This window comes from Schistocerca piceifrons, chromosome 6, assembly GCF_021461385.2.
Source record: "Schistocerca piceifrons isolate TAMUIC-IGC-003096 chromosome 6, iqSchPice1.1, whole genome shotgun sequence".
Taxonomy (NCBI): domain Eukaryota; kingdom Metazoa; phylum Arthropoda; class Insecta; order Orthoptera; family Acrididae; genus Schistocerca; species Schistocerca piceifrons.
The window spans coordinates 33,426,840-33,450,379 of record NC_060143.1 but is presented as its reverse complement, the minus strand read 5'-3'; the positions used below and the strand labels follow the sequence as shown (position 1 = coordinate 33,450,379).

Below are 23,540 nucleotides of genomic sequence, written 5' to 3'. Positions count from 1 at the left end.
ACAATTTGATATATACGTATTTATTGCAAAGATTATGGTTCACAATTTTTCTTTTTTTCTTTCTTTTGCAATAAACATGTACACAACAAATCATCCACAACTTTACATGTGGCATTTTGTGGGGAGCCAATATTTTTCTTTAATTTATGGCCAGTTTTGAGCTTGATGTCCTGCCATATATGTTAATGACATAAACTCGATCACTTGCAAATGGCATAAAAGGCCAAAACCTGGGTCATAACTAAATAAACAATAATACCCTCAAATAGCAGTATGTTCATTTAAAATTTATTATATGGCTGTTGCTCAGCAACATCAAAAACTTGATGTCAGTTGCTTCTTATGAATGCCGGAGGACCTATCTTGCTCCTTACTCCAAGAAAATTTGCATCTTCCTGCAGCAGTTCTTGCACCTTCCAGCTGAGGTCTTTTTAATAAATAGCCTGTAGTAGAAGCAAATTCTGAGGAAGCTTCTCACATCATAAATGTGCGGAGTGCTTTTTCTAGATCAACATGGACACTCATTTCTGTTAACTAGATGCCCCAAGATTTTACTTCTTGGGAGGTGAAGAAATACGTCCTTGGTTTCTGGCAAACACCTATGCCATGGACATACTTCAGTACAGTTGTCAAACAGCGTAGGTGCTCTTCAAATGTTTTCTTGAAAAGAACATTTTCATTCAGGTAGGGAAAACATTAAAGCAGGTTGTCCATCATGCATTCAAAGGTGAATGGAGTGCTTAGCAGACCAGATGGCATAACTTTGAGGCCTTCATGTGTTATAAATGCAGTCTTTTCCCAGTTAGCCTCATCAGCTACAATTCACTAGTAGGCAGTCTACATATTCATTGTGGAGAAATAATTAATTACCTTCAAGCTATCATGAATTCATGGCAACTTGTATACACCCGTTTTGGTGATTTTGTTCAGTCACAAGTATTCAGTGGAAAAATGCCATATGCCGTGCTTCCTCTTCTTCACAAGGACCACAGGGAAGGACCAAGGACTCTCTGATGGCTGAGTGATGTTGACTTGCATCACCTTCTCCATTTCCTATTTCATTATGAATTGCCATCGTTTATCTGGATATACCCTTTATGAGCACTCACTGATGGGGGAGGGGGGGTGATCCCCAGTGTTGACATGTTTCACATTGGATCATTTGGTCTGCCTTCTATCCACCAAAGACTTGAACACATCCAAAAATTGATGCAGAAGCCAAGAGCTGTAGGCTGATAAATAGTAGATTATTCTAGTAGGTGATTGTTACCAGTAGTGTTGCATCAGTGGCACTAAGCTGACCCTTCTGAATTGGTTTTGGTAGTTCCTATGCACATAGCCTTAGTAAGGAACTGAGTGCTACAGAATGTTCTGTATCCACTTGTGATAATTATGGTTATCGTTGGTACATAGGTTTCTTCTATGAGCCTGAGTATCTTTTCTGCACTTTACCAGAGCTTTCCAGTTGAATTGAGTGACTGGGATGTTGACCATGGTATTAGTGTGTTTTCAGTGGCAGACACTCAGCCATAGCAATTTTGATTGGGTGAAGCCCCATTGATGATAACACTGTGGCTGCATACTGGTAAAATGGCAGATTCAAAGGGCTGTTGACAGGACATAAGTTTCCATTGGAATTCTTCAACACAGTGGCCTTTGAATCTCAGGGCATAATGTTCTTCAAATTGTAACAAAAAGCATCCGATATCACAAGAAATTGCCCCAGGTTCAACTAGTGGTTGTCAGTGATGATGCTGATGTTATTTATTACATCTTGACAACTGTCATCTGTGGAGGATTTTCGGCTGGAGTGGCCTGACCTGCACAGGTAGTTGCCTCTTTTTCTTTCTTGTGGCTGAGAGAGTAGGTGGAACCTGTATATGTCAATGGGGAACAACTGCAGCTTGTTGAAAAGTGACCTCAGCGAGGGTGCGGTAACGGGCTGTCCTACATGGGAGCAGCAGTGATTTGCAGTTGCCTTGCATGGCATAAAATTTAATTTGTATAAATACTATAAGTATGACTGAATGCCGTGAGAGAGATTAATCTAGTAGGTGCTTGTCTTTTAGCTGTCTAATGTCATGTCAGTATTCATTCAGTGAATAAATTGTCTTCATGTCTTTTAAGTTGAACGACTTCTGTGTCACAGCAGTGTACTCATATTGCATTGTGGTCATCTGATGATGAGCTACACCTGAAATGCATTATGAAAATAGAGGAGTTCCATTAACATCTATTGACTACTTTTTGTGACCTATCACCTTTTTTTAGAGTCATAATAAAAAATCATTTGTATACATGACAATCAATTTGCTAAGGAAGTTGGTTGTATTTGTGCCATTGAGAGCTTTGGATGTTGTCCAGTTGTTGCAGTTTGAGTCAAGTTCTCAACTATTTTCGTCTCTGTTGGTCTGCCTTGTATAGTTCGGTGCTACTGTGACATTCAGCTGAGGCAGCTTTTTTTTATTATAGTGACTTGTAACACTATTCTTACTGTATAACTTACACTGTTGTTGAGGCAATCTCTGTTTTTATATATGTATTTTTTTTCCCGTGAAAGCCAAGATCATTTGATTTTAAGACTTTTACTCCAATTACTAGTTTCGACAGAATCTTCCGTCATCATCAGATTGGCATTACACTTTATGAAAAGAAAATAGGTAATCAGTAATCTGCACAAGATACAATCACTTTGTGGGATGAACCAAATTTTACAAAAAATCAGTCCTATGCAATTTTTTTTATAAACAATTCAAAAAACATATTGTATACTACAAGAATCACAAAGGTAAATCTTTATACCTGATTCATATTCAAAGATGTGATGCATTTCACCAATATAAATTACATGTATGCAAAATGTGATGGTAACAGGCATTTGTAGTCCTCCTAGACTGTCATTATGTGCTACAAGGTGCTCAGTACACCACAACAGCTGGTGAGCTCGCCCACTGTACACAACGATCTCTTTATTTATATCATATACATGCCATTCACTAATCCGTCCAAGCCTAGTCATACAAAAAAATTATTGTATGCACCATAGAACAATAAATCCAAAAACCAGTGAGAGGGGTGGAAGGTTGGGAGGGTAGGGGGGAGGTTAAAGGGAGGCCTATGGGGTAGGGGAGTATAGAAGGAGTGGGAGGAAATAGGGGGGGAGAGGGAAAAATATCTGGCACTATGACTGTTTTCAAAACATTTGCCAACCCTACACTATACTTTACATTAGAAACTTCTTCAAAAACATACAATTCTTTCAATTTTTTTATTAAGAAATCTATTGAGATGGCATTAGGGGCACGTCTTCCGTCAACAATTGGTCTCACCCTTTTGTCATGGTTTTGAGTCTTAATTTGTGTTATTAAACTGGGTAATTCATATGACATACTTTTTAGCAATTGCTTGGTGCTCTCATCCAACAAGAAGTCTGAAAATTGATCGATTTTTTTTTTTTCCTAATTTCACCATTAAATTTGTTTATTAGATCCTTATAGATGTGCACTATGCCATTATTTTCAAAAATATTTTCAGTTTTCTGAATTCAGTCAGCTTCACAAAAAACAACTGCTGCATTGCTTCTGTCTTCCTTAATAACTATTGCTTTACTGTTTGCCAGCTTTCCAATAATAGTTTTGACAACTTTTTTTTCATTATTGTTCTCATGCTGCTGACCAAACTCTTTTCTAATAACCTGAGCTATTTTGACTGCCAAAGATACATTCTGACACTTCTTGAGGGAGCAAGAATACAGAAAAATTTTTATTTCTAAAACTATTTCATTAATAATGGTGCCACCTGACATCTACACGGCGAGTCACAAGGGCACTGCGACGACTCAGTTTACGAGGTGCGACAATAAAGTAATGAGACTGATGTGAAAAAAAATGTTGCTTCCATTTTAACCAAGTTTAGTGTTGTCTCCTTCAAAGTAGTTCCCTTCTGATTGTACACACTTTTTCCGACACTTCTACCATTGAAGGTAACATTTCTGGAACTGATCTTCTGTAATATCCTCCAAGACCATCGTCACAGCTTTTTGGACATCTTGTGTTGTTTGAAAATGGTGTCCCTTGACCACCGTTTTGAGTCTTGAAAATAGAAAAAAGTCGCACGGAGCAATATCTGGCCAATAAGGTGGCTGTGGTACTACTGAAATTTATTTTGAGGTTAAAAATTGCTGTACTGGCAGAGCAGTATGGGATGGCGCATTATCATGATGCAGAATCCGATTATCAGCAATGTTGGCACAGACACGAAGAACTCTTTTACGAAGTCTTTCTAAAATTTCTTTGTAGTAATACTGGTTAACTGTTTGTCCAGGAGGCGCCCACTATTTATGAACAATTCCCTTGGAATCAAAGAAGCACACAAGCATGCATTTCACTTTTGACTTTGACATGTGAGCTTTCTTTGGTCTGGGTGATCCCTTTGAGCACCATTCCGAACTTTGGCGTTTTATCTCTGGATCGTACTGAGAAAACCAACGTTCATCACCAGCGATAACATGGCTCAACAATTCTGGATTGATTTCCATTTGTTCTAACAGATCGGCTGCCAAATTTTTACATGTTTCTCACTGTTGTGGTGTGAGATCTTGATGTTCAGTTCTTCTGCAATCATTTTTACGGATAATCTTTGATCACATTGTACGAGTTCACCCACCCTGGTCAAGTTGACATCCGTCCGTGAGGTTTATGGTCGTCCACTGCGGTCTTCATCTTCAACATTTGTTCTGTCTTCACGAAACATTTTATGCCAATGAAAAACTTGAGCTCTTGACATAACCTCCTCTCCAAAAGCCTTCTGAAGCTTACCGTAAGTTGTCGTCTCATTTTCACCCAATATAACGTAAAAAGAAATGGCATATGATTGCACAATATTATGCAGTTCCATTTCCGTGACGCGACACACAAACACGTATTAGCTTATTACAGCACAACTCACGACTGAGCAGTTGCATGTGCCGCTTGGACTAGAAGCAGCTTATAGACCAAGGTCAAAGATATTGAGCCTTCACAAACCTGCAGGGTGGCCACATCTTGGAAGGAAAATCAGTCTCATTACTTTATTGTCGCACCTCATAGTCCATGTGAGGTCATTGATATGGCGTGTAGTTTTAACTTTACTGATGCTGTGCACATTGTTCTTGTACCTTATATTCATTTAACAGCCCATCTGGTAGCATTCTGCTTTATAAATGACAAACCATGTGAAGTTTTTTTATATATTTAATGTATTTACACTTTTTTCTCAAAATGTCATTGACATTTGTATGTGAACATACTCAAAGATAAGTAAAAGTTTTTGTAAAATTCGGGTCATCCCAAAAAATTGTTGTATCTTGTGCAGATTACTGATTACCTATTTTCTTTTCATACAGTGTAATGCCAATTTGAAGATGACAGCACAATTCTGTCAAAACTAGCAATATATATCTCAGAGGGAAACATTCCACATGGGAAAAATATATCTAAAAACAAAGATGATGTGACTTACCAAATGAAGGCGCTAGCATGTCGATAGACACACAAACAATTACAAACATACACACAAAATTCAAGCTTTCGCAACCAACGGTTGCTTCGTCAGGAAAGAGGGAAGGAGAGGGAAAGACGAAAGGATGTGGGTTTTAAGGGAGAGGGTAAGGAGTCATTCCCATCCCGGGAGCAGAAAGACTTACCTTAGGGGGAAAAAAGGACAGGTATACACTTGCACACACACACACATATCCATCTGCACATACACAGACACAAGCAGACATTTCGCATATTTAGCTTTCATATTTGTTTTGTAGTTTGATTCTTAATTTTGTTTCCGAGTGTTTGTGCACTTGCATATTTAATTACATAAAATCCTTGTGTATTCTCATATTTGAGAGGAGTAATATTGCTTATTGATAGCCGTAGAGTATAAATTCGCAGAGTCGTTAGATATTAGCAGTAGGACGGATAGGGTGTGTGCGGGCGCAGGAGGAACTGGCCGCGGTTCGCGATCAGCTGAGCGTGCTGTTGGCCACGGTCAGCCACCTTCAGGCTGCTGTCTTGAGGTGCAGCGGCAGCGAAGGGGCTGGCGCGTCGCTTGAGACACGCCAGGTGTCGCTTGCTGCGCCCGCTGACCCGGCCGCCGAGGCACCTTCTAGTCTACCTGGCGCGTTGGGGCCGCCTTCACCTCAGGGTGAATGGCGGACTGCAATGCGTTCGCGTTGCTCGAGGCGGAGGGCCAATGTGGAGGCTGGCAGGCTGGCCTCGCCCGTTCATCCTGTCAGTGGGCAGGTGGCCGCTCCTTCAGCAGGGCCCGAGCAGGCACACAGGGCCAAAGGCTTGCTCGTTATTGGGAGCTTCAACGTTAGGCGTACAGGGCTGGAAAGAAATCCAACGCGCACTCGGTTTGCCTGCTGGGGGGCCTCATCCAAGATGTGGAGGCGGCCTTGCCTGCGACTGTTGAGCGTACGGGGTGCGGTCGTCTGCAAGTAGTTGCTCACGTCGGCACCAATGATGCCTGTCACTTGGGTTCTCAGGCGATCCTCGGTTCGTACAGGCAGCTGGCGGATTTGGTGAAGACCGCTGGCATCACACGTGGGGTGCAAGCAGAGCTCTCTATTTGCAGCATCGTTCCCAGAGTGGATCAGGGGCCTTTGGTTTGGAGCCGAGTGGAGGGTCGCAGCCAGAGGCTTCGTCGACTCTGTGACGGTCTTGGTTGCAGATTTCTAGACTTGCGCTATTGGTTGGGGAATTGTAGGACGCCCCTAGAGAGGTCAGTGGTGCACTACACAAAGGAAGTGGCTACTCTGGTAGCAGAGTACTTGTGGCATGCACATGGGTTTTTTTTAGGCTAGGCAATAGTGTGAGGTGTCCTGATGAACACTCGCCAGTCGACATGCAGGCAGGGAAATCAGGACGTGCTCAGTGTAAAGACACTTCAGCTATCAAGATATTAGCAGTAAATTTTCAGAGTGTTCGGAATAAAGTTCCTGAATTTATTGCCCTCCAGGAAGCGTGTGGCGGTGCAAATTATTCTCGGGACTGAGACCTGGCTGAACCATGAGATAGGAAGTTCTGAAATATTTAGTGAGGGTTGGAACGTGTATCGGAAAGACAGATTAGACACTGTAGGAGGTGGTGTCTTCATTGCAGTTGACAAAAATATTGTGTCTACTGAAGTCGAAGTAGAGTGTGATTGTGAAGTTATCTGGACACATTTAATAGGGCTAGGGGAAATAAAGTTAATTGTGGGGTGTTAATACTGGCCAGCATGTTCCACCGTGACAGTTCTAGAATCATTTGAAGGGAGTCTACATTCTGTGTCGCAGAAGTACCCAGATCATGCTATATTAGTCAGAGGCGACTTCAGCCTACCTAATATAGACTGGGATGTCTATGGATTCATTACAGGTGGTACAGACAAGCCGTCGTGTGAGTTACTTTTGAACACATTATCCGAAAACTGTCTTGAGCAACTAAATCGACAGCCAATGCGTAATGGAAATATTTTAGATCTGGTAGCCACGAACAGACCAGACCTCATTGACGGTGTCAGTGTTGAGACAGGGATTAGTGATCGTGATGTTGTCATTATGACTATGGTTACAAAAGTTAAAAAGTCAGTCAAGAAGGCTAGGAGAGTATTCTTACTAGAAAGAGCAGATAAGCAGTTGTTAGCATCCCACTTTGTAAATGAATCGACTTCATTTACTTCCGGTACAATGGACGTCTAAGAATTTTGTGCGAATTTTAAACACATTGTAAATCACACATTAGACAAGTATGTGCCGAAAAAGTGGGTTACGGACGGAAAAGACCCACCGTGGTTTAACATCGCAATTCGGAGAATGCTCAGGAAGCAAAGGCAGTTGCACTCGCAGTACAAGAAAGATTGGGAGAATGAGGACAGGCAAAAGTTAGTAGAGATTCATGCTGCTGTAAAAAGAGCGATGCGCGAAGCATTCAACCACTACCACCGTCATACCTTAGCAAAAGATCTTGCGGAAAACCCAAGGAAATTCTGGTCTTACGTAAAATCGGGTCGAAGGCTTCCATCCAGTCACTCACTGATCAGTCTGGCTTGGCAACGGAAGACAGCAAAACGAAAGCTGAAATTTTAAATTTAGCCTTTGAGAAATCTTTCATGCAGAAGGATCGTACAAACATACCACCGTTTGAGTCTCTTACAGATTCCCGTATGGAGGACATAGTGATAGACATCCCTGGGGTTGTGAAACAGCTGAATGGGTTGAAAATAAATAAATCGCCAGGTCCTGATGGGATTCCAATTCGGTTTTACAGAGAGTACTGTACTGCTCCTTACTTAGCTTGCATTTATCGCGAATCTCTTGCCCAGCGTAAAGTCCTGAGCGACTGGAAAAAAGCGCAGGTGACGCTTGTATATAAGAAGGGTAGAAGGACTGATCCTCAAAATTACAGACCAATATCCTTAACATCGGTTTGTTGCAGGATTCTCGAACATATTCTCAGTTTGAATATAATGAATTTCCTTGAGACAGAGAAGTTGCTGTCCCTCCATCAGCACGGCTTTAGAAAGCATCGCTCCTGCGAAACGCAATTTGCCCTTTATTCACGTATCTTGCGAACCATGGATAAAAGGTATCAGACGGGTGCCATATTCCTTGACTTGCGGAAAGAGTTCGACTCGGTGCCCCACTGCAGACTCCTAACTAAGGTACGAGCACATGGGATTGGTTCCCAAGTATGTGAGTGGCTCAAAGACTTATTAAGTAATAGAACCCAGTACGTTGTCCTCGATGGTGAGTGTTCATCGGAGGAGAGGGTATCATCTGGAGTGCCCCAGGGAAGTGTGGTAGGTCCGCTGTTGTTTTCTATCTACATAAATGATCTTTTGGGTAGGGTGGATAGCAATGTGTGGCGGGTTGCTGATGATGCTGTGGTGTACGGGAAGGTGTCGTCGTTGAGTGACTGTTGGATGATACAAGATGACTTGGACAGGATTTATGATTGGTGTAAAGAATGGCAGCTAACTCTAAATATAGATAAATGTAAATTAATACAGATGAATAGGAAAAAGAATGCTGTAATGTTTGAATACTCCATTAGTAGTGTAGCGCTTGACACAGTCACGTCGATTAAATATTTGGGCGTAACATTGCAGAGGGATATGAAGTGGGACAAGCATCTAATGGCAGTTGTGGGGAAGATGAATAGTCGTCTTCGGTTCATTGGTAGAATCTTGGTAGATTGGTTCATCTGCAAAGGAGACCGCTTATAAAACACTAATATGACCTATTCTTGAGTACTGCTCGAGCATTTGGGATCCCTATCAGGTCGGATTGAGGGAGGACATAGAAGCAATTCAGAGGCGGGCTGCTAGATTTGTTACTGGTAGGTTTGATCATCACATGAGTATTACGGAAATGCTTCAGGAACTCAGTTGGGAGTCTCTAGAGGAAAGGAGACGTTCTTTTCGTGAATCGCTATTGAGGAAATTTAGAGAACCAACATTTGAGGCTGACTGTGGTACAATTTTACTGCCACCAACTTATATATCGCGGAAAGACCACAAAGATAAGATAAGATAGATTAGGGCTTGTACAGAGGCATATAGGCAGTCATTTTTCCCTCGTTCTGTTTGGGAGTGGAACAGGGAGAGAAGATGCTAGTTGTGGTACGAGGTACCCTCCGCCACGCACCATATGGTGGATTGCGGAGTATGTATGTAGATGTAGATGTTTGTAACACCAGGGTGATTAACAGGACTCAATGTCAAATGGTAAATAATTACAAAATGCAGGAATCAAAGATGTGGCACACAAATCACCAGGCAGTCTTGAAGTTATGATAACAACACTCAGAACGGGAGATCCCTAGAGGTAGGATTGACTTTTTGAAACCCTCTCTATGGTTGTGTAGATTGTGGTACCATGTATCACACACTGCAGCCATTCATCAATGTGTGCTCTCGTTTGAAAGTAATTGACAAAAAACAATTTCACACGATGCTCTATAGTCTTAAATATAATAATGTTGTCCAGAGTGGTGGGGTGGTGTAGTGGTCAAAATATATTCCTGAAATTCTGAAGGTTGTGCGTTCAAGTCCTGTCAAGTGCTTAGAAATTTTTATTTTTAAGTCTTTATCTAAATGACTTTGATCACTATTTTTTTTCAGTTAATTGCTTTCAATGTAATTTTTTCGTATCTAATCCTTTGCCACACTGTTTTATCATTGTATTACCATTTTTATTTGCTCTCATTCTTCTTCCTGTCATTCATTTTTCATTTTGAATCTTTCTAGATGTGATTTTTATTTATAATATTAAAATGTTTGAAAATTCTGAGCTATTGGTTAAAAGAAAAGGCAAAATAATGTTTATAGTGGCTGTGAAATAGAGTCAAAATATATTTTTTGTTACAAGATGTGCATTTTGTAGATGGTAATTGTCACACAAGTATTAAAACATAAATTCTTGTTGCTCTATGGACAAAGTAATGCAGTTGAAATTGAAATGAAAGAAGGGATTATAAACAAAACAAAATTCAAGCAGAATGAGGACTAGAAATAATGAATACAATAACATGGATGAAAGTGTAAAGTGATAAAATGGGAGAAATTAAATGAAAAAGTTAATATGATGATTAAAATGATGCGACAAAGAATTAGAAATGAAAGACTTACATTTAAAGCAATTATTTGAAAAAATATTTTGATAATGATTGAAAAACAGAAATTTCAAAGTGCCTGACAGGACTTGAACCCATAACCTTCAGCACATCAGGAATCAGTCTTAACTATTATGCTACACCACCACTCTGAGTAATATTATTATTATTTTTAAGACTCTAGAACATGAGACAACATTCTCTTTCATCAAATACTCACAAACCAGGACCCGCTTTGACAAACAGCCACTGGGTATTACGTCTGGAGCCCTAACCTACACCACCATATCGATGGTTAAAAAAAAGGCAGTCCACCCCTGCGGACCTCTGCTTGTTTGAACAAAAGGTTTCTGACGCCCCTACCCCATAACTTTATAATAATAATAATGATGATGATGATGATGATGATGATGATGGAAGTCCTTCTTGTGTATCAGATGGTGATAGGTGCTGCAACAAACTCAAACAAAAGAGATGATTAAACATTATCTTCCATGCTTACGGGATTCTCCATGTTAAAAAACAGAGGAAAGTGATGGAGGAAACCCTTTTTGAGAATGAAAGCATATTGTTTGTAAATAAAGACAAGAAATGAAGTAGGTAATAACATGTAACTGGTTATCAGCTTGTAGTTACTTCATATTAACATGGTGGAGCTTGCTGTTTCTTTCTTTCCTCCTCCTTTTTTTACTCCTTGATGGCCTATGTTATTTTACTCTTAACTGAACCAAACAAAAAATGTCAAGTGGGAACAGAATGAGAATTTGTTCAGCGATCTCCTGTTTAAGGCTTGAATTCTGCTGCCCACATCCAAATATATTTATTTCCTTATAGAATTTGTCATGAAAAGCCTCCAGAAGGAAGTGTCTGAACAACACAATGAATCCAAAACCACCAAATTATTTCTACCCAGACTGTTAAATTAGTAGGGTATGCAGGAGTGCTTCTGTGGAATTTTGGAAAAAAAGTAGAAAGGAGATAATGGCATGTTGATTCTGTGAACTTAGTCTTGAAAAATATGTAAGGGTCTTGTGGAGACATATGTAAGCAAAAGTAAAGTTTTAATCAACAGTTTTTTTATCAACACATATACTTTCTGCTTTTGGGTTCAACTTTATTTATAGAAACAAGTATTTTATCATACATTTTCCACGTCAGTGTAACATGTGCTGATCTTCTGCAAGGTAACATTTAAATTTTTGTGTTACACTGTAATATTTTTGTGGTGACACTACCAGTTGTGAAGAGAGACAAAAATTTAATAGTCATGGGTGACTAGAACTCGACAGTAGGAAAAGGAAGAGAAGGGAACGTAGTAGGTGAATATGGAATGGGAATAAGGAATGCAAGAGGAATTTTGCACAAAGCATAACTTAATCATAGCTAACACTTGGTTCAAGAATCATGAAAGAAGGTTGTACACATGGAAGAAGCCTGGAGATACTGGAAGGTATCAGATAGATTATATAATGGTAAGACAGAGATTCAGGAACCAGGTTTTAAATTGTAAGACATTTCCAGGGGCAGATGTGGACTCTGACCACAATCTATTGGTTATGAACTGTAGATTAAAACTGAAGAAACTGCAAAAAGGTGGGAAATTGAGGAGATGGGACCTGGATAAACTGAAAGAACCAGAGGTTGTAGAGAGCTTCAGCAAGAGCATTAGGGAACGATTGACAAGAATGGGGGAAAGAAATATAGTAGAAGAAGAATGGGTAGCTTTGAGAGACGAAATATTGAAGGTAGCAGAGGATCAAGTAGGTAAAAAGACAAGGGCTAGTAGACATCCTTGGGTAACAGAAGAGATATTGAATTTAATTGATGAAAGGAGAAAATACAAAAATGCAGTAAATGAAACAGGCAAAAAGGAATACAAACGTCTCAAAAATGAGATCGACAGGAAGTGCAAAATGGCTAAGCAGGGATGGCTAGAGGACAAATGTAAGGATGTAGAGGTGCATATTACTAGGGGTAAGATAGACACTGCCTACAGGAAAATTAAAGAGGCCTTTGGAGAGAAGAGAACCACTTGTATAAATATCAAGAGCTCAGATGGAAACCTAATACTAAGCAAAGAAGGGAAAGCAGAAAGGTGGAAGGAGTATATAGAGGGTCTATGCAAGGGCGATGCTCTTGAGGCCAATATTATAGAAATGGAAGAGAATGTAGATGAAATAGGAGATATGATACTGCATGAAGAGTTTGACAGAGCACTGAAAGACCTAAGTCGAAACAAGGCCCCGGGAGTAGACAACATCCCATTAGAACTAATGACAGCCTTGGGAGAGCCAGCCCTGACAAAACTCTACCATCTGGTGAGCAAGATGTATGAGACAGGCGAAACACCCTCAGACTTCAAGAAGAATATAATAATTCCAATCCCAATCCCAAAGAAAGCAGGTGTTGACATATGTGCAAAATTACCGAACTATCAGTTTAATAAGCCACGGCGGCAAAATACTAACACGAATTCTTTACAGACGAATGGAGAAACTGGTAGAAGCCGGCCTCGGTATAGATCAGTTTGGATTCCATAGAAATGTTGGAACACGTGAGGCAATACTGACCCTACGACTTATCTTAGAAAATAGATTAAGGAAAGGCAAATCTACGTTTCTAGAATTTGTAGATTTAGAGAAAGCTTTTGACAATGTTGATTGGAATACTCTGTTTCAAATTCTGAGGGTGGCAGGAGTAAAATACAGGGAGTGAAAGGCTATTTACAATTTGTACAGAAACCAGATGGCAGTTATAAGAGTCGAGGGACATGAAAGGGAAGCAGTGGTTGGGAAGGGAGTGAGACAGGGTTGTAGCCTATCCCCGATGTTATTCAATCTGTATATTGAGCAAGCAGTAAAGGAAACAATAGAAAAATTCAGAGTAGGAATTAAAATCCATGGAGAAGAAATTAAAACTTTGAGGTTCGCCAATGACATTGTAATTCTGTCAGAGACAGCAAAGGACCTGGAAGAGCAGTTGAACGGAATGAATAGTGTCTTGAAAGGAGGGTATAAGATGAACATCATCAACAAAAGCAAAATGAGGATAATGGAATGTAGTCTAATTAAATTGGGTGATGCTGCCGGAATTAGATTAGGAAATTACACACTTAAAGTAGTAAATGAGTTTTGCTATTTGGGGAGCAAAATAACTGGTGATGGTTGAAGTAGAGAGGTTATAAAATGTAGACTGGCAATGGCAAGGAAAGCGTTTGTGAAGAAGAGAAATTTGTTAACATGAAGTATAGATTTAAGTGCCAAGAAGTCGTTTCAGTAAATATTTGTATGGAGTGTAGCCATGTATGGAAGTGAAATGTGGACGATAAATAATTTAGACAAGAAGAGAATAGAAGCTTTCAAAATGTGGTGCTACAGAAGAATGCTGAAGATTAGATGGGTAGATCATGTAACTAATGAGGAGGTATTGAATAGAATTGGGGAGAAGAGAATTTGTGGCACAACTTGACTAGAAGAAGGGATCGGCTGGTGGACATATTCTGAGGCATCAAGGAATCACCAATTTAGTACTGGAGGGCAGCGTGGAGGGTAAAAATCGTAGAGGGAGATCAAGAGATGAATATGCTAAACAGATTCAGAAGGATGTAGTTGCAGTAGGTACTGGGAGATGAAGAAGCTTGCACGGGATAGAGTAGCATGGAGAGCTGCATCAAACCAGTCTCTGGACTGAAGACCACAACAACAACTTCCGGTTGTACTGAATCAGTAATGTAACTGAATAAATATTCTAATAAAATTAACTTCAAACACAAAATGAAATTTTATCTTCTTGAGAATGCTTTCTATTCCATAGAAGAATTTTTGAATGTGTAGTAGAATGGTATATGTGTATCTGTGGTTTTGTGTTGAAAAGAGGAAGAGAAATTTAAGATTCCTGAGATTCCTAACAACTGTTCATTCATCTTCAGGTGAGTTTTTTAAGACTGTCTAAAACACTCACCTAAAGATGCTAAATGCTTTTTAGCCAAAATATCGTGGCTAGATGTTGATGACATCCAACTGCAATCCCAAAACTTTATGGAACACTCTTTATGTCAGGAAAACTTCAAGAATAAGATTGAACATAGTTCAGTATAAATTAATCACCATGCATGAAAAAAAGGGTAACTTAAGAAATCACATAAATAAGAAACATGTTTTCTGTATGTTTCTCTGAATACGTTTACTCTAGTTGTAAAATTTATTTGTTCTACGTCGTAGTGAGAGTTTGCAATTATTATCCATGGATTGTATTGTATTGGTCCTTCTGTCTTCAAAAGCAGCTTATGCATAAGACATTGAGCAAGTCAGTTTATAAGTATAGAGTTGAAAGTGATTTCTATCAATACTTATTAAAAATTACAAATTATATACTTCATAATTAAGTATTTGTATAGAACATTTCATAAATTTAAATTTTCTTCAAAGGATTAAAAGCAGTGCATCTGTAAATATAACAGTAACGAGTTCCAAAAAGTTTTGACCTCAGTATTTAGTTTTAGGTTTATGGGAAATTTGTTATAAAGTTTAACTCCCTTGTGGAAAGTACCATTTCCACATAGGGATGTGTAGTTGTGCATCATATGTAAGTTCTTGTTCTGCCTGGTAAAGCGATCATGAATTTAAGATAAAGAAAAAAGAAAGAAAAAAAAGAAGCACAATCTAATGTACTTAGCCATTACATTTTTAAAGAATATTTACTGGGTGATGCAAGTAACTATCTAACCAAGTAAATAAATAATACCTGTATACATGAAAATCACTTAAGTTATTATCCTTCTTTTCAGTGCTATGCCAAATTTGCAGCAAAGGAAACACTGAATCGTCACATACGTACGCACACGGGTATCAAACCTCATATCTGCCAGTTCTGTGGCAAGAGCTTTATACAGTCTGCCCAACTTCGAGCTCACATTTTCCATCACACAGGTATTTAAAAGAACAGAGAGTTTTACACAATTTATACATAAATTATACATACCTCTAAATTTAACCTTAAATTATTGTTAATTTTAATAATAATTTCAATATTACAGTCACAAAAAGACTGTAACAATATAATGAATTTCAGGATCTTATGAACAGTTCTACAGTACACCGTACTGTAATAGATGCTTAATATTTTTTAGGCTTCACAGTTTCTTCAGGCAACCCGTAAGACAGGTATATGTTGTCTCTAAAGCTTCATTGAAACAGTTCACTCTGAAATTAAAGTTACAATGTAATATTAACAAAATCTTCCGTCGGTTCTTGGTAGAACAACATTATAATAATAAATGAAAAGCACCAGTTTGCTTTTGTTCTACAATATGCAGAACAATACGTAGAACAAAAGCAAACTGGTGCTTTTCATTTATTATTATTGTTACATTGTAAAACAAATGTGATAAACATGAATTGTGTAACATTAGAAATAAGTAAAATTCCTGACCACTACTTACCTTCCACTATCTTAACAATAGTTCATTCCTTGGGTGAATAGAGGAATAGATTGATGAAGATTAAAAAGGAGGGGCAGCTCACTAAGATCCCAAAGTAAAGACCCACCTGTTTAAAAAAACAAGGGTATAAAGAAATTACAGTGTAACGCTACTTTTCCATTCCTGGAATTAACATTTTATCTCCATTTTCAACATTTTTTTTATTACTCTCATCAAATTTAATGTGTTCAAATGTTAATTCGCCCCCCTTTTTGTGTCAATACATCTATGATTTTCCCGCGATTTATGCATTATGAAACAATGTTTGTGGAGAAAAAAAAAACTAGGGTAATTGACATAAAATGATGCAGGCATTGTGTTGGCCTTCAAGCAGTATTTACAAACATTACACAGTTAACTTTCTTGATACTAGGGTGCTGGACGATAAATAGTTTGGACAAGAAGAGAATAGAAGCTTTTGAAATGTGGTGCTACAGAAGAATGCTGAAGATTAGATGGGTAGATCACATAACTAATCAGGAAGTATTGAATAGGATTGGGGAGAAGAGAAGTTTGTGGCACAACTTGACTAGAAGAAGGGATCTGTTGGTAGGACATGTTCTGAGGCATCAAGGGATCACCAATTTAGTATTGGAGGGCAGCATGGGGGGTAAAAATCGTAGAGGGAGACCAAGAGATGAATACACTAAGCAAATCCAGAAGGATGTAGGTTGCAGTAGGTACTGGGAGATGAAGAAGCTTGCACAGGATAGAGTAGCATGGAGAGCTGCATCAAACCAGTCTCAGGACTGAAGACCACAACAACAACAACAACAACAACAACTAGGGTGCTCTACTCAGCAGATCTGAATTGATAAAAGTCAGAACTTTTTTTGGTGATTTGTCTCCTGTTGCTGCCAACCTCTACTTGGCATGGTGGCTGATGGAAGTAACAGTCCTGACAGAAGTTGGAGGAAGGTGTGACTTCAAAGGAACATTCATTTGTTTCCTGTCTTTACCAAATTTATCTTCCAGTACTGTGAGCTACACAATAAGTATAATCCTTACATTATTGTAACCATATTGTTTCAGCTTAACTTTGTTCTGTTATTATGATCATAAGCAGACATCTACTTCCCAGTATTTGTAACCCAGTAATATACAATAGTTTCCCTTATGGTTTGTACAAGCACAGAACATAGTGTCATTTGCTAGTGAAGATTGACATCATTGGCAGCACTATTAAAACTGTTCCTACAACTGAGGTGAGACAATTTCATTTGACTTAGCTACTCCATCAACTGCCATGCGAACAGTTTATTGTGTGTACTGTGTAGCATGTTCATAGCCTTGTGTTTAGTGATTGAAGTGTGTCATTAGCTGTTTCTTTCACATTGTCGTTTACTGTCGCAGTTTTAAGATGGAAAAAAAAGGTGTTACCAAAAGAGACAGGAAAACCCTTTCTATGGGAGAAATGGCAAAAATTCTCGAAAGAGTTGAAGCTCATCGTGGGGCATATGTTGCATTAGCACAGAGTGTAGGAATATCTGTGTCTATGCTGAACACTGTCATGAAAAACAGAGACTCTGTTTTGGAAAGTGCAAGCAACAGTGGACCAAATTCCAAACATTTAAATATACTAGTTATTCTACATGTGTTGAGCTATAAGAAGTTCCAAAGAACTAATTTCAGGCAGCATGTGCTTCAAACATTACAGTGAACTGTGTGATGTTACACAAAAAGGTGCTGAAAGTCACCAGTGTGCTTGGGATCAAGGACTTCAACCTTTAAATGTGGTAGATTGTTAGGTTTGAGAAGTGGTACAATGTTGTGTACAAAACTGTATGGGTGAAGGAAACAGTGTAGATATAAAAACTGTTAGTGAATGACAGAGTCGCAGGTTAAACTGAAGTATTTTTCTCACATTTGTGATACAGGTTTCTTTTTCAGCAACCTGCCAAACAAAACACTTGCCTTCAAAGGCAAAAATTGTCATGGAGACAAACACAGTAAAGTTCACCCAACAGTAATGTTGGGCACAAATTTGGGATGGTTCTGAAAAAATTAAACCATTCGTGATGGGCAAATTGAAAAAACCACATTGTTTTAAAAATACAAAAACATTGCCAACAAACTACAGTGCCAATGATTAACCGTGAAAACCATGGATAATATCAGAATTATTTGAGAAGCAATTACATTGCCCTGATGCAAGAATGGGAACCCATAGCAGGAAAATTCTCTTTTTAGCAAATTTTTGCCCTGCACGTCCCAAAAATATAAGTTTATATAATGTGTAATTAGAGTTTCTGCCAACAAACTTCCCAAGGAAATTTAGCCCTTGGCTTTGGGTATTATTCATGCCTTCAAAACGTACTACACGAAAGGAATTGTGCAGAAGGCATCAACTTTGATGGAGACTGGGAAACACTCAGCCTCCTTTAAAGTGTCAATTATAAATGCATTGCATTATATTGCCAAGGTATAGACAGAGGTTCAGAAGGTGACAGAGGTTCAGAAGGCCACCATCTCCAGCTGCTTCCAAAATGAGGGATTCCTTGAAGCCAATCAGGGAAATGGATGTGACACACAAAACCCGAGTATTAATGACAGCTCTGAAAATCTACTTGCTTCATCATGGGAAAAGCTGCAGCAGGAGCATCTGGTTCAAGATTTCGTACACGTTGATGACAATGTTGTCACTGTGGAAAGTGTACCTGTTGAGTACATGATTGACTTTCATACAAAAGAATACGCTGACAGTGCAGAAAGTGACAGTGATAGTGATGATGACAGTGATATTCCCCCATTATAAATGCAGTAGTGAAAACAATAAAAAATATATTGCTGCTTTAGATGTTGATGACAAAAATTTCCCCTGTGTTTATGAACTGGAAAATAAAAATACAAAAAATTCACCAAAAAATCAAAACAATCCACAGTTTTGAATTTTTCTGCTAAAAAGTAGTAACTACTGTACCCATTTGTTCACATAGCATTTATGTAAGACCATCCAAATTATAATAAAAAGGCTGAAGTGTAGTATAATACCTTCCCTTGTAATCTTGACTGCAGATACAAACTGGTCTGTATCATAGCCCCAGTGTGTAGGTTGATATGAAGGTGATATTTTGGTTGTGAGTGTGAAGAAGGCTACAGTGACAGATTGATGTGTAGTGTAGTGCCACATTTAATGCACTTAACATTATTTCATGCACTTTTCTTTACAATACCTAAAACAGCTAGATAAGCAGGTACTGTGTACATCTGCTGATGTCACTTTTGCAGGAAAGTTACACTAAAAATGACGTGGTTTAGGGAGATCTTTAATGTAGTGTACACTTTAACTACACTCCTGCAGGAAAGTTACACTAAAAATGATGTGGTTAAGGGAGATCTTTAATGTAGTGTACACTCTAACTACACTCCTTGTGGTCTGCAGGTATACAATGCTAAAACTGCCAGATACGTCACCTTAGCTTTGCAAACATGTAAATCAACATCATGGCCACTTGGTTTGCATTATTTTTAGTGTGACTTGCTGAGCAAAAGTGTCAGTAAATGTCACATCAACTGCTAAACATAGCACAAAATTCAAATAACCTCATCCCTGATGAGTATTTTTATGCCTATTACGTGCACTATTGGAATAATGAAAACATAAAAGTGAGGCAAAAAAAGCATCAGAGTGGAGATACGTAGTAGAAAATCACTATCTGAACCTTACAAAACTTTACTAGATGACTTTAAACAGTACATTTTGTTACATGTGAAAGTATAGTAGTTTTTGAATTTGATATGCATCAGTCTTTTGCTTCACCTTTTCTTCATCTTTATTCGCTTCATTCCCTATCCAAATTTAAATACAGCAGTTTTGCACAAAACACAGAAATGTTTGTTAGGAAAGCAGGAATGGCTGTTATTTCTGTCATCTCTATTATTTTACCTTTATTTTTTGTAATTATTTAATACTATTTTCTACAATATGATAAAGGCCAATTCACACTCACTGTCACGTCACGTAACGTCACGTCACGTCACATCACATCTCATCAAAACAATCTGCAGTGCATTTCAAATGGCAGTGTCCATGCTGGCCATGTCAGTCACGTTACCATAGAGATTTCTCAGGAAGAAAGTTTTACGGTTGATGTCATCTATCCATTGTTGGTCATGTGACCCCCCAAGTCTGTTTCCTCCGGATACACGGCCTTGCACGGATCTCCATATTTAGTTTCTTTGTGGTTTTTGTAGTGGACATCAGTTGTTTGTTATTCATTATTTGTGTGATTTCTTATAATTTTTTGTTTTGTTATTTCTTTTGTTAAAATATATAATTTTGTAATAATATGAATATAATAGAGGGAAACATTCCACGTGGGAAAAATATATCTAAAAACAAAGATGATGAGACTTACCAAACAAAAGCACTGGTGGGTCGATAAACACACAAACAAACACAAACACACACACAAAATTCTAGCTTTCGCAACCAATGGTTGCTTCATCAGGAAAGAGGGAAGGAGAGGGAAAGACGAAAGGATGTGGGTTTTAAGGGTGAGGGTAAGGAGTCATTCCAATCCCGAGAGCGGAAAGACTTACCTTAAGGGGAAAAAAGGACAGGTATACACTCGCACACACGCACATATCCATCTGCACATACACAGACAGAAGCAGACATTTGTAAAGGCAAAGAGTTTGGGCAGAGATGTCAGTCGAGGCAGAAGTAAAGAGGCAAAGATGTTGATGAAAGACAGGTGAGGTACGAGTGGCGGCAACTTGAAATTAGCGGAGGTTGAGGCCTGGCGGATAACAAGAAGAGAGGATATACTGAAGGGCAAGTTCCCATCTCCGGAGTTCTGACAGGTTGGTGTTAGTGGGAAGTATCCAGATAACCCGGACGGTGTAACACTGTGCCAAGATGTGCTGGCTGTGCACCAAGGCATGTTTAGCCACAGGGTGATCCTCATTACCAACAAACACTGTCTGCCTGTGTCCATTCATGCGAATGGACAGTTTGTTGCTGGTCATTCCCACATAGAAAGCTTCACAGTGTAGGCTGGTCAGTTGGTAAATCACGTGGGTGCTTTCACACGTGGCTCTGCCTTTGATAGTGTACACCTTCTGGGTTACAGGACTGGAGTAGGTGGTGGTGGGAGGGTGCATGGGACAGGTTTTACACTGGGGGCAGTTACACGGGTAGGAGCCAGAGGGTAGGGAAGGTGGTTTGGGAATTTCATAGGGATGAACTAACAGGTTACGAAGGTTAGGTGGACGGCGGAAAGACACTCTTGGTGGAGTGGGGAGGATTTCATGAAGGATGGATCTCATTTCAGGGCAGGATTTGAGGAAGTCGTATCCCTGCTGGAGAACCACATTCAGAGTCTGATCCAGTCCCGGAAAGTATCCTGTCACAAGTGGGGCACCTTTGTGGTTCTTCTGTGGGAGGTTCTGGGTTTGAGGGGATGAGGACATGGCTCTGGTTATTTGCTTCTGTGCCAGGTCGGGAGGGTAGTTGCGGGATGCGAAAGCTGTTTTTTCAAGTTGTTGGTGTAATGGTTCAGGGATTCCGGACTGGAGCAGATTTGTTTGCCACGAAGACCTAGGCTGTAGGGAAGGGACCATTTGATGTGGAATGGATGGCAGCTGTCATAATGGAGGTACTGTTGCTTGTTGGCGGGTTTGATGTGGACGGACGTGTGAAGCTGGCCATTGGACAGATGGAAGTCAACGTCAAGGAAAGTGGCATGGGATTTGGAGTAGGACCAGGTGAATCTGATGGAACCAAAGGAGTTGAGGTTGGAGAGGAAATTCTGGAGTTCTTCTTCACTGTGAGTCCAGATCATGAAGACTGATTAGTAAGTGGAATTTATTTGTATGTTGTCAGATTTCATAAAGAAGGGACTGAAACCTCTCATCATTTATTATAAAACTATAATTTTTAAAAAAAGAAATAATGTAACAAAAAATTTATTACATGTAACAAAAATAACAAATGATAAACAACATGATGTCAGTCACAAAAACCACGATGAAATGAAATACCTGTGCATGGCTGTGTATCAGAAGGAAATGGGCGTGGGGTCACATGATCCACAGTGGACAGATGACGTCAGCTGTCAAAACTTTCTTCTTGAGAAACCTTGACAGTGTGCGAAGTGACAGGATGGCAACATGTATGCTGCCATTTGAAATGCATTGCTGAATGTTTTGTCAGGACCTAACCTTTAAAGTGCTAGTCATGGGGCAAAAAAATGTGTGCGGTAGATGCAGGAATGGGAGGCTGCTATTGGTGAGATGCTAGACAGTGCACAGAGAACTAAAATGTACATAAAGGCAAACATCTCATTGACAGAACTAGATTATGTTGAAGATAGGTCATTTTTTAATAAATATTTACCCAGTGCTGGTTGTATACCCAGTTCAAGAGACTTGGGAGAATATATCAGGGCACTGGCAGAATGAAAGGAGAAATCAAAGATGATACGAAAGAGGTTCCTATTGCAGTTATTGCTGATGGAATTTGCTTCAAAAATGGAAGGCACTTATTTCCAGTTTTATTTCATCCAAAGACAGAAATATCAGAACAGAAACTGCATCTGGTTTCCTGTAACATTTCACATGTTACTAACAGAAGTACTTGTGCCCAGGCCACAGTAGATGTCTTAAATGACTACAGCATTTAATATGAAAATATTATGGAATTAATATCAGACTCTGGTGCATACATGGGATCCTGTTATGATGCAGTTAAAATATGGACTAGAGACCATTTAAAAATTTCAGATGCAGGATGCCCAAAATAAATTTTGGAGGTGACATAATGAAAGATCTAAAGGTTCTAAATTTTATTGTCGGTAAATTGAAAATGGCATTTCTGCAATCTTGCAAAATGAAAAGCACAAAGCTTCAATTCCATCAAGAGAAATTTAGTTATTTGCCAGAAAAACTGTCTCCCAGTCCAGTAACCTCAATATGGAATCCTTGTTTCCATACAGGTCAGTACTTGGACATATGCTTACCAGCAATCACTTAATTTTTCAGGTAATTGGAAACAAAAATGCTATGGCAGAGTTCATTCTTGATCATTTAAAAAATGAATCTGCATTAGGTTTAGTATTCTGACAATGCAAATGTGTGACACATGTCTTAGTAGTGTTAAAAGTTTAAATGCTATCAGTTTGGAAGAGCTGTTTTATCTACAATTTGGGCACCTATGAACAATGTGGGTCCAATGTACAATTTAGCTATAAGTGACTAAAGGAGGTCGTTGAAGCAAGACAGTAATGAAACAACGTCAGTGATTACATTCAGTAGATAAACATTTGTATATAGGCCTATAACATGTGTCAGTTTGAATGAGAACTGATGCTGTGGTGTTCTGTTATAGAAATAATCAGTTAACAATATTTGTTTAAAAAAAAAAGAAAACTGTGAACAGTTAAAAATCCAATTTTTTAGGTAAGTCCATAAATTCAGCATTTATATTT

General features: G+C 39.0%; 1 protein-coding gene across 1 annotated transcript in view; it reads left to right on the top strand.

The window, feature by feature from the left end:
* The window catches only part of LOC124802753 (gastrula zinc finger protein XlCGF57.1-like), a 249,541-nt gene that overhangs the window by 162,449 nt on the left and 63,552 nt on the right, over positions 1-23,540 (top strand). The window contains exon 10 of the mRNA XM_047263739.1: positions 15,418-15,559. Coding sequence (XP_047119695.1) covers positions 15,418-15,559 — 142 coding nt within the window. The remainder of the gene's footprint in view (positions 1-15,417; positions 15,560-23,540) is intronic.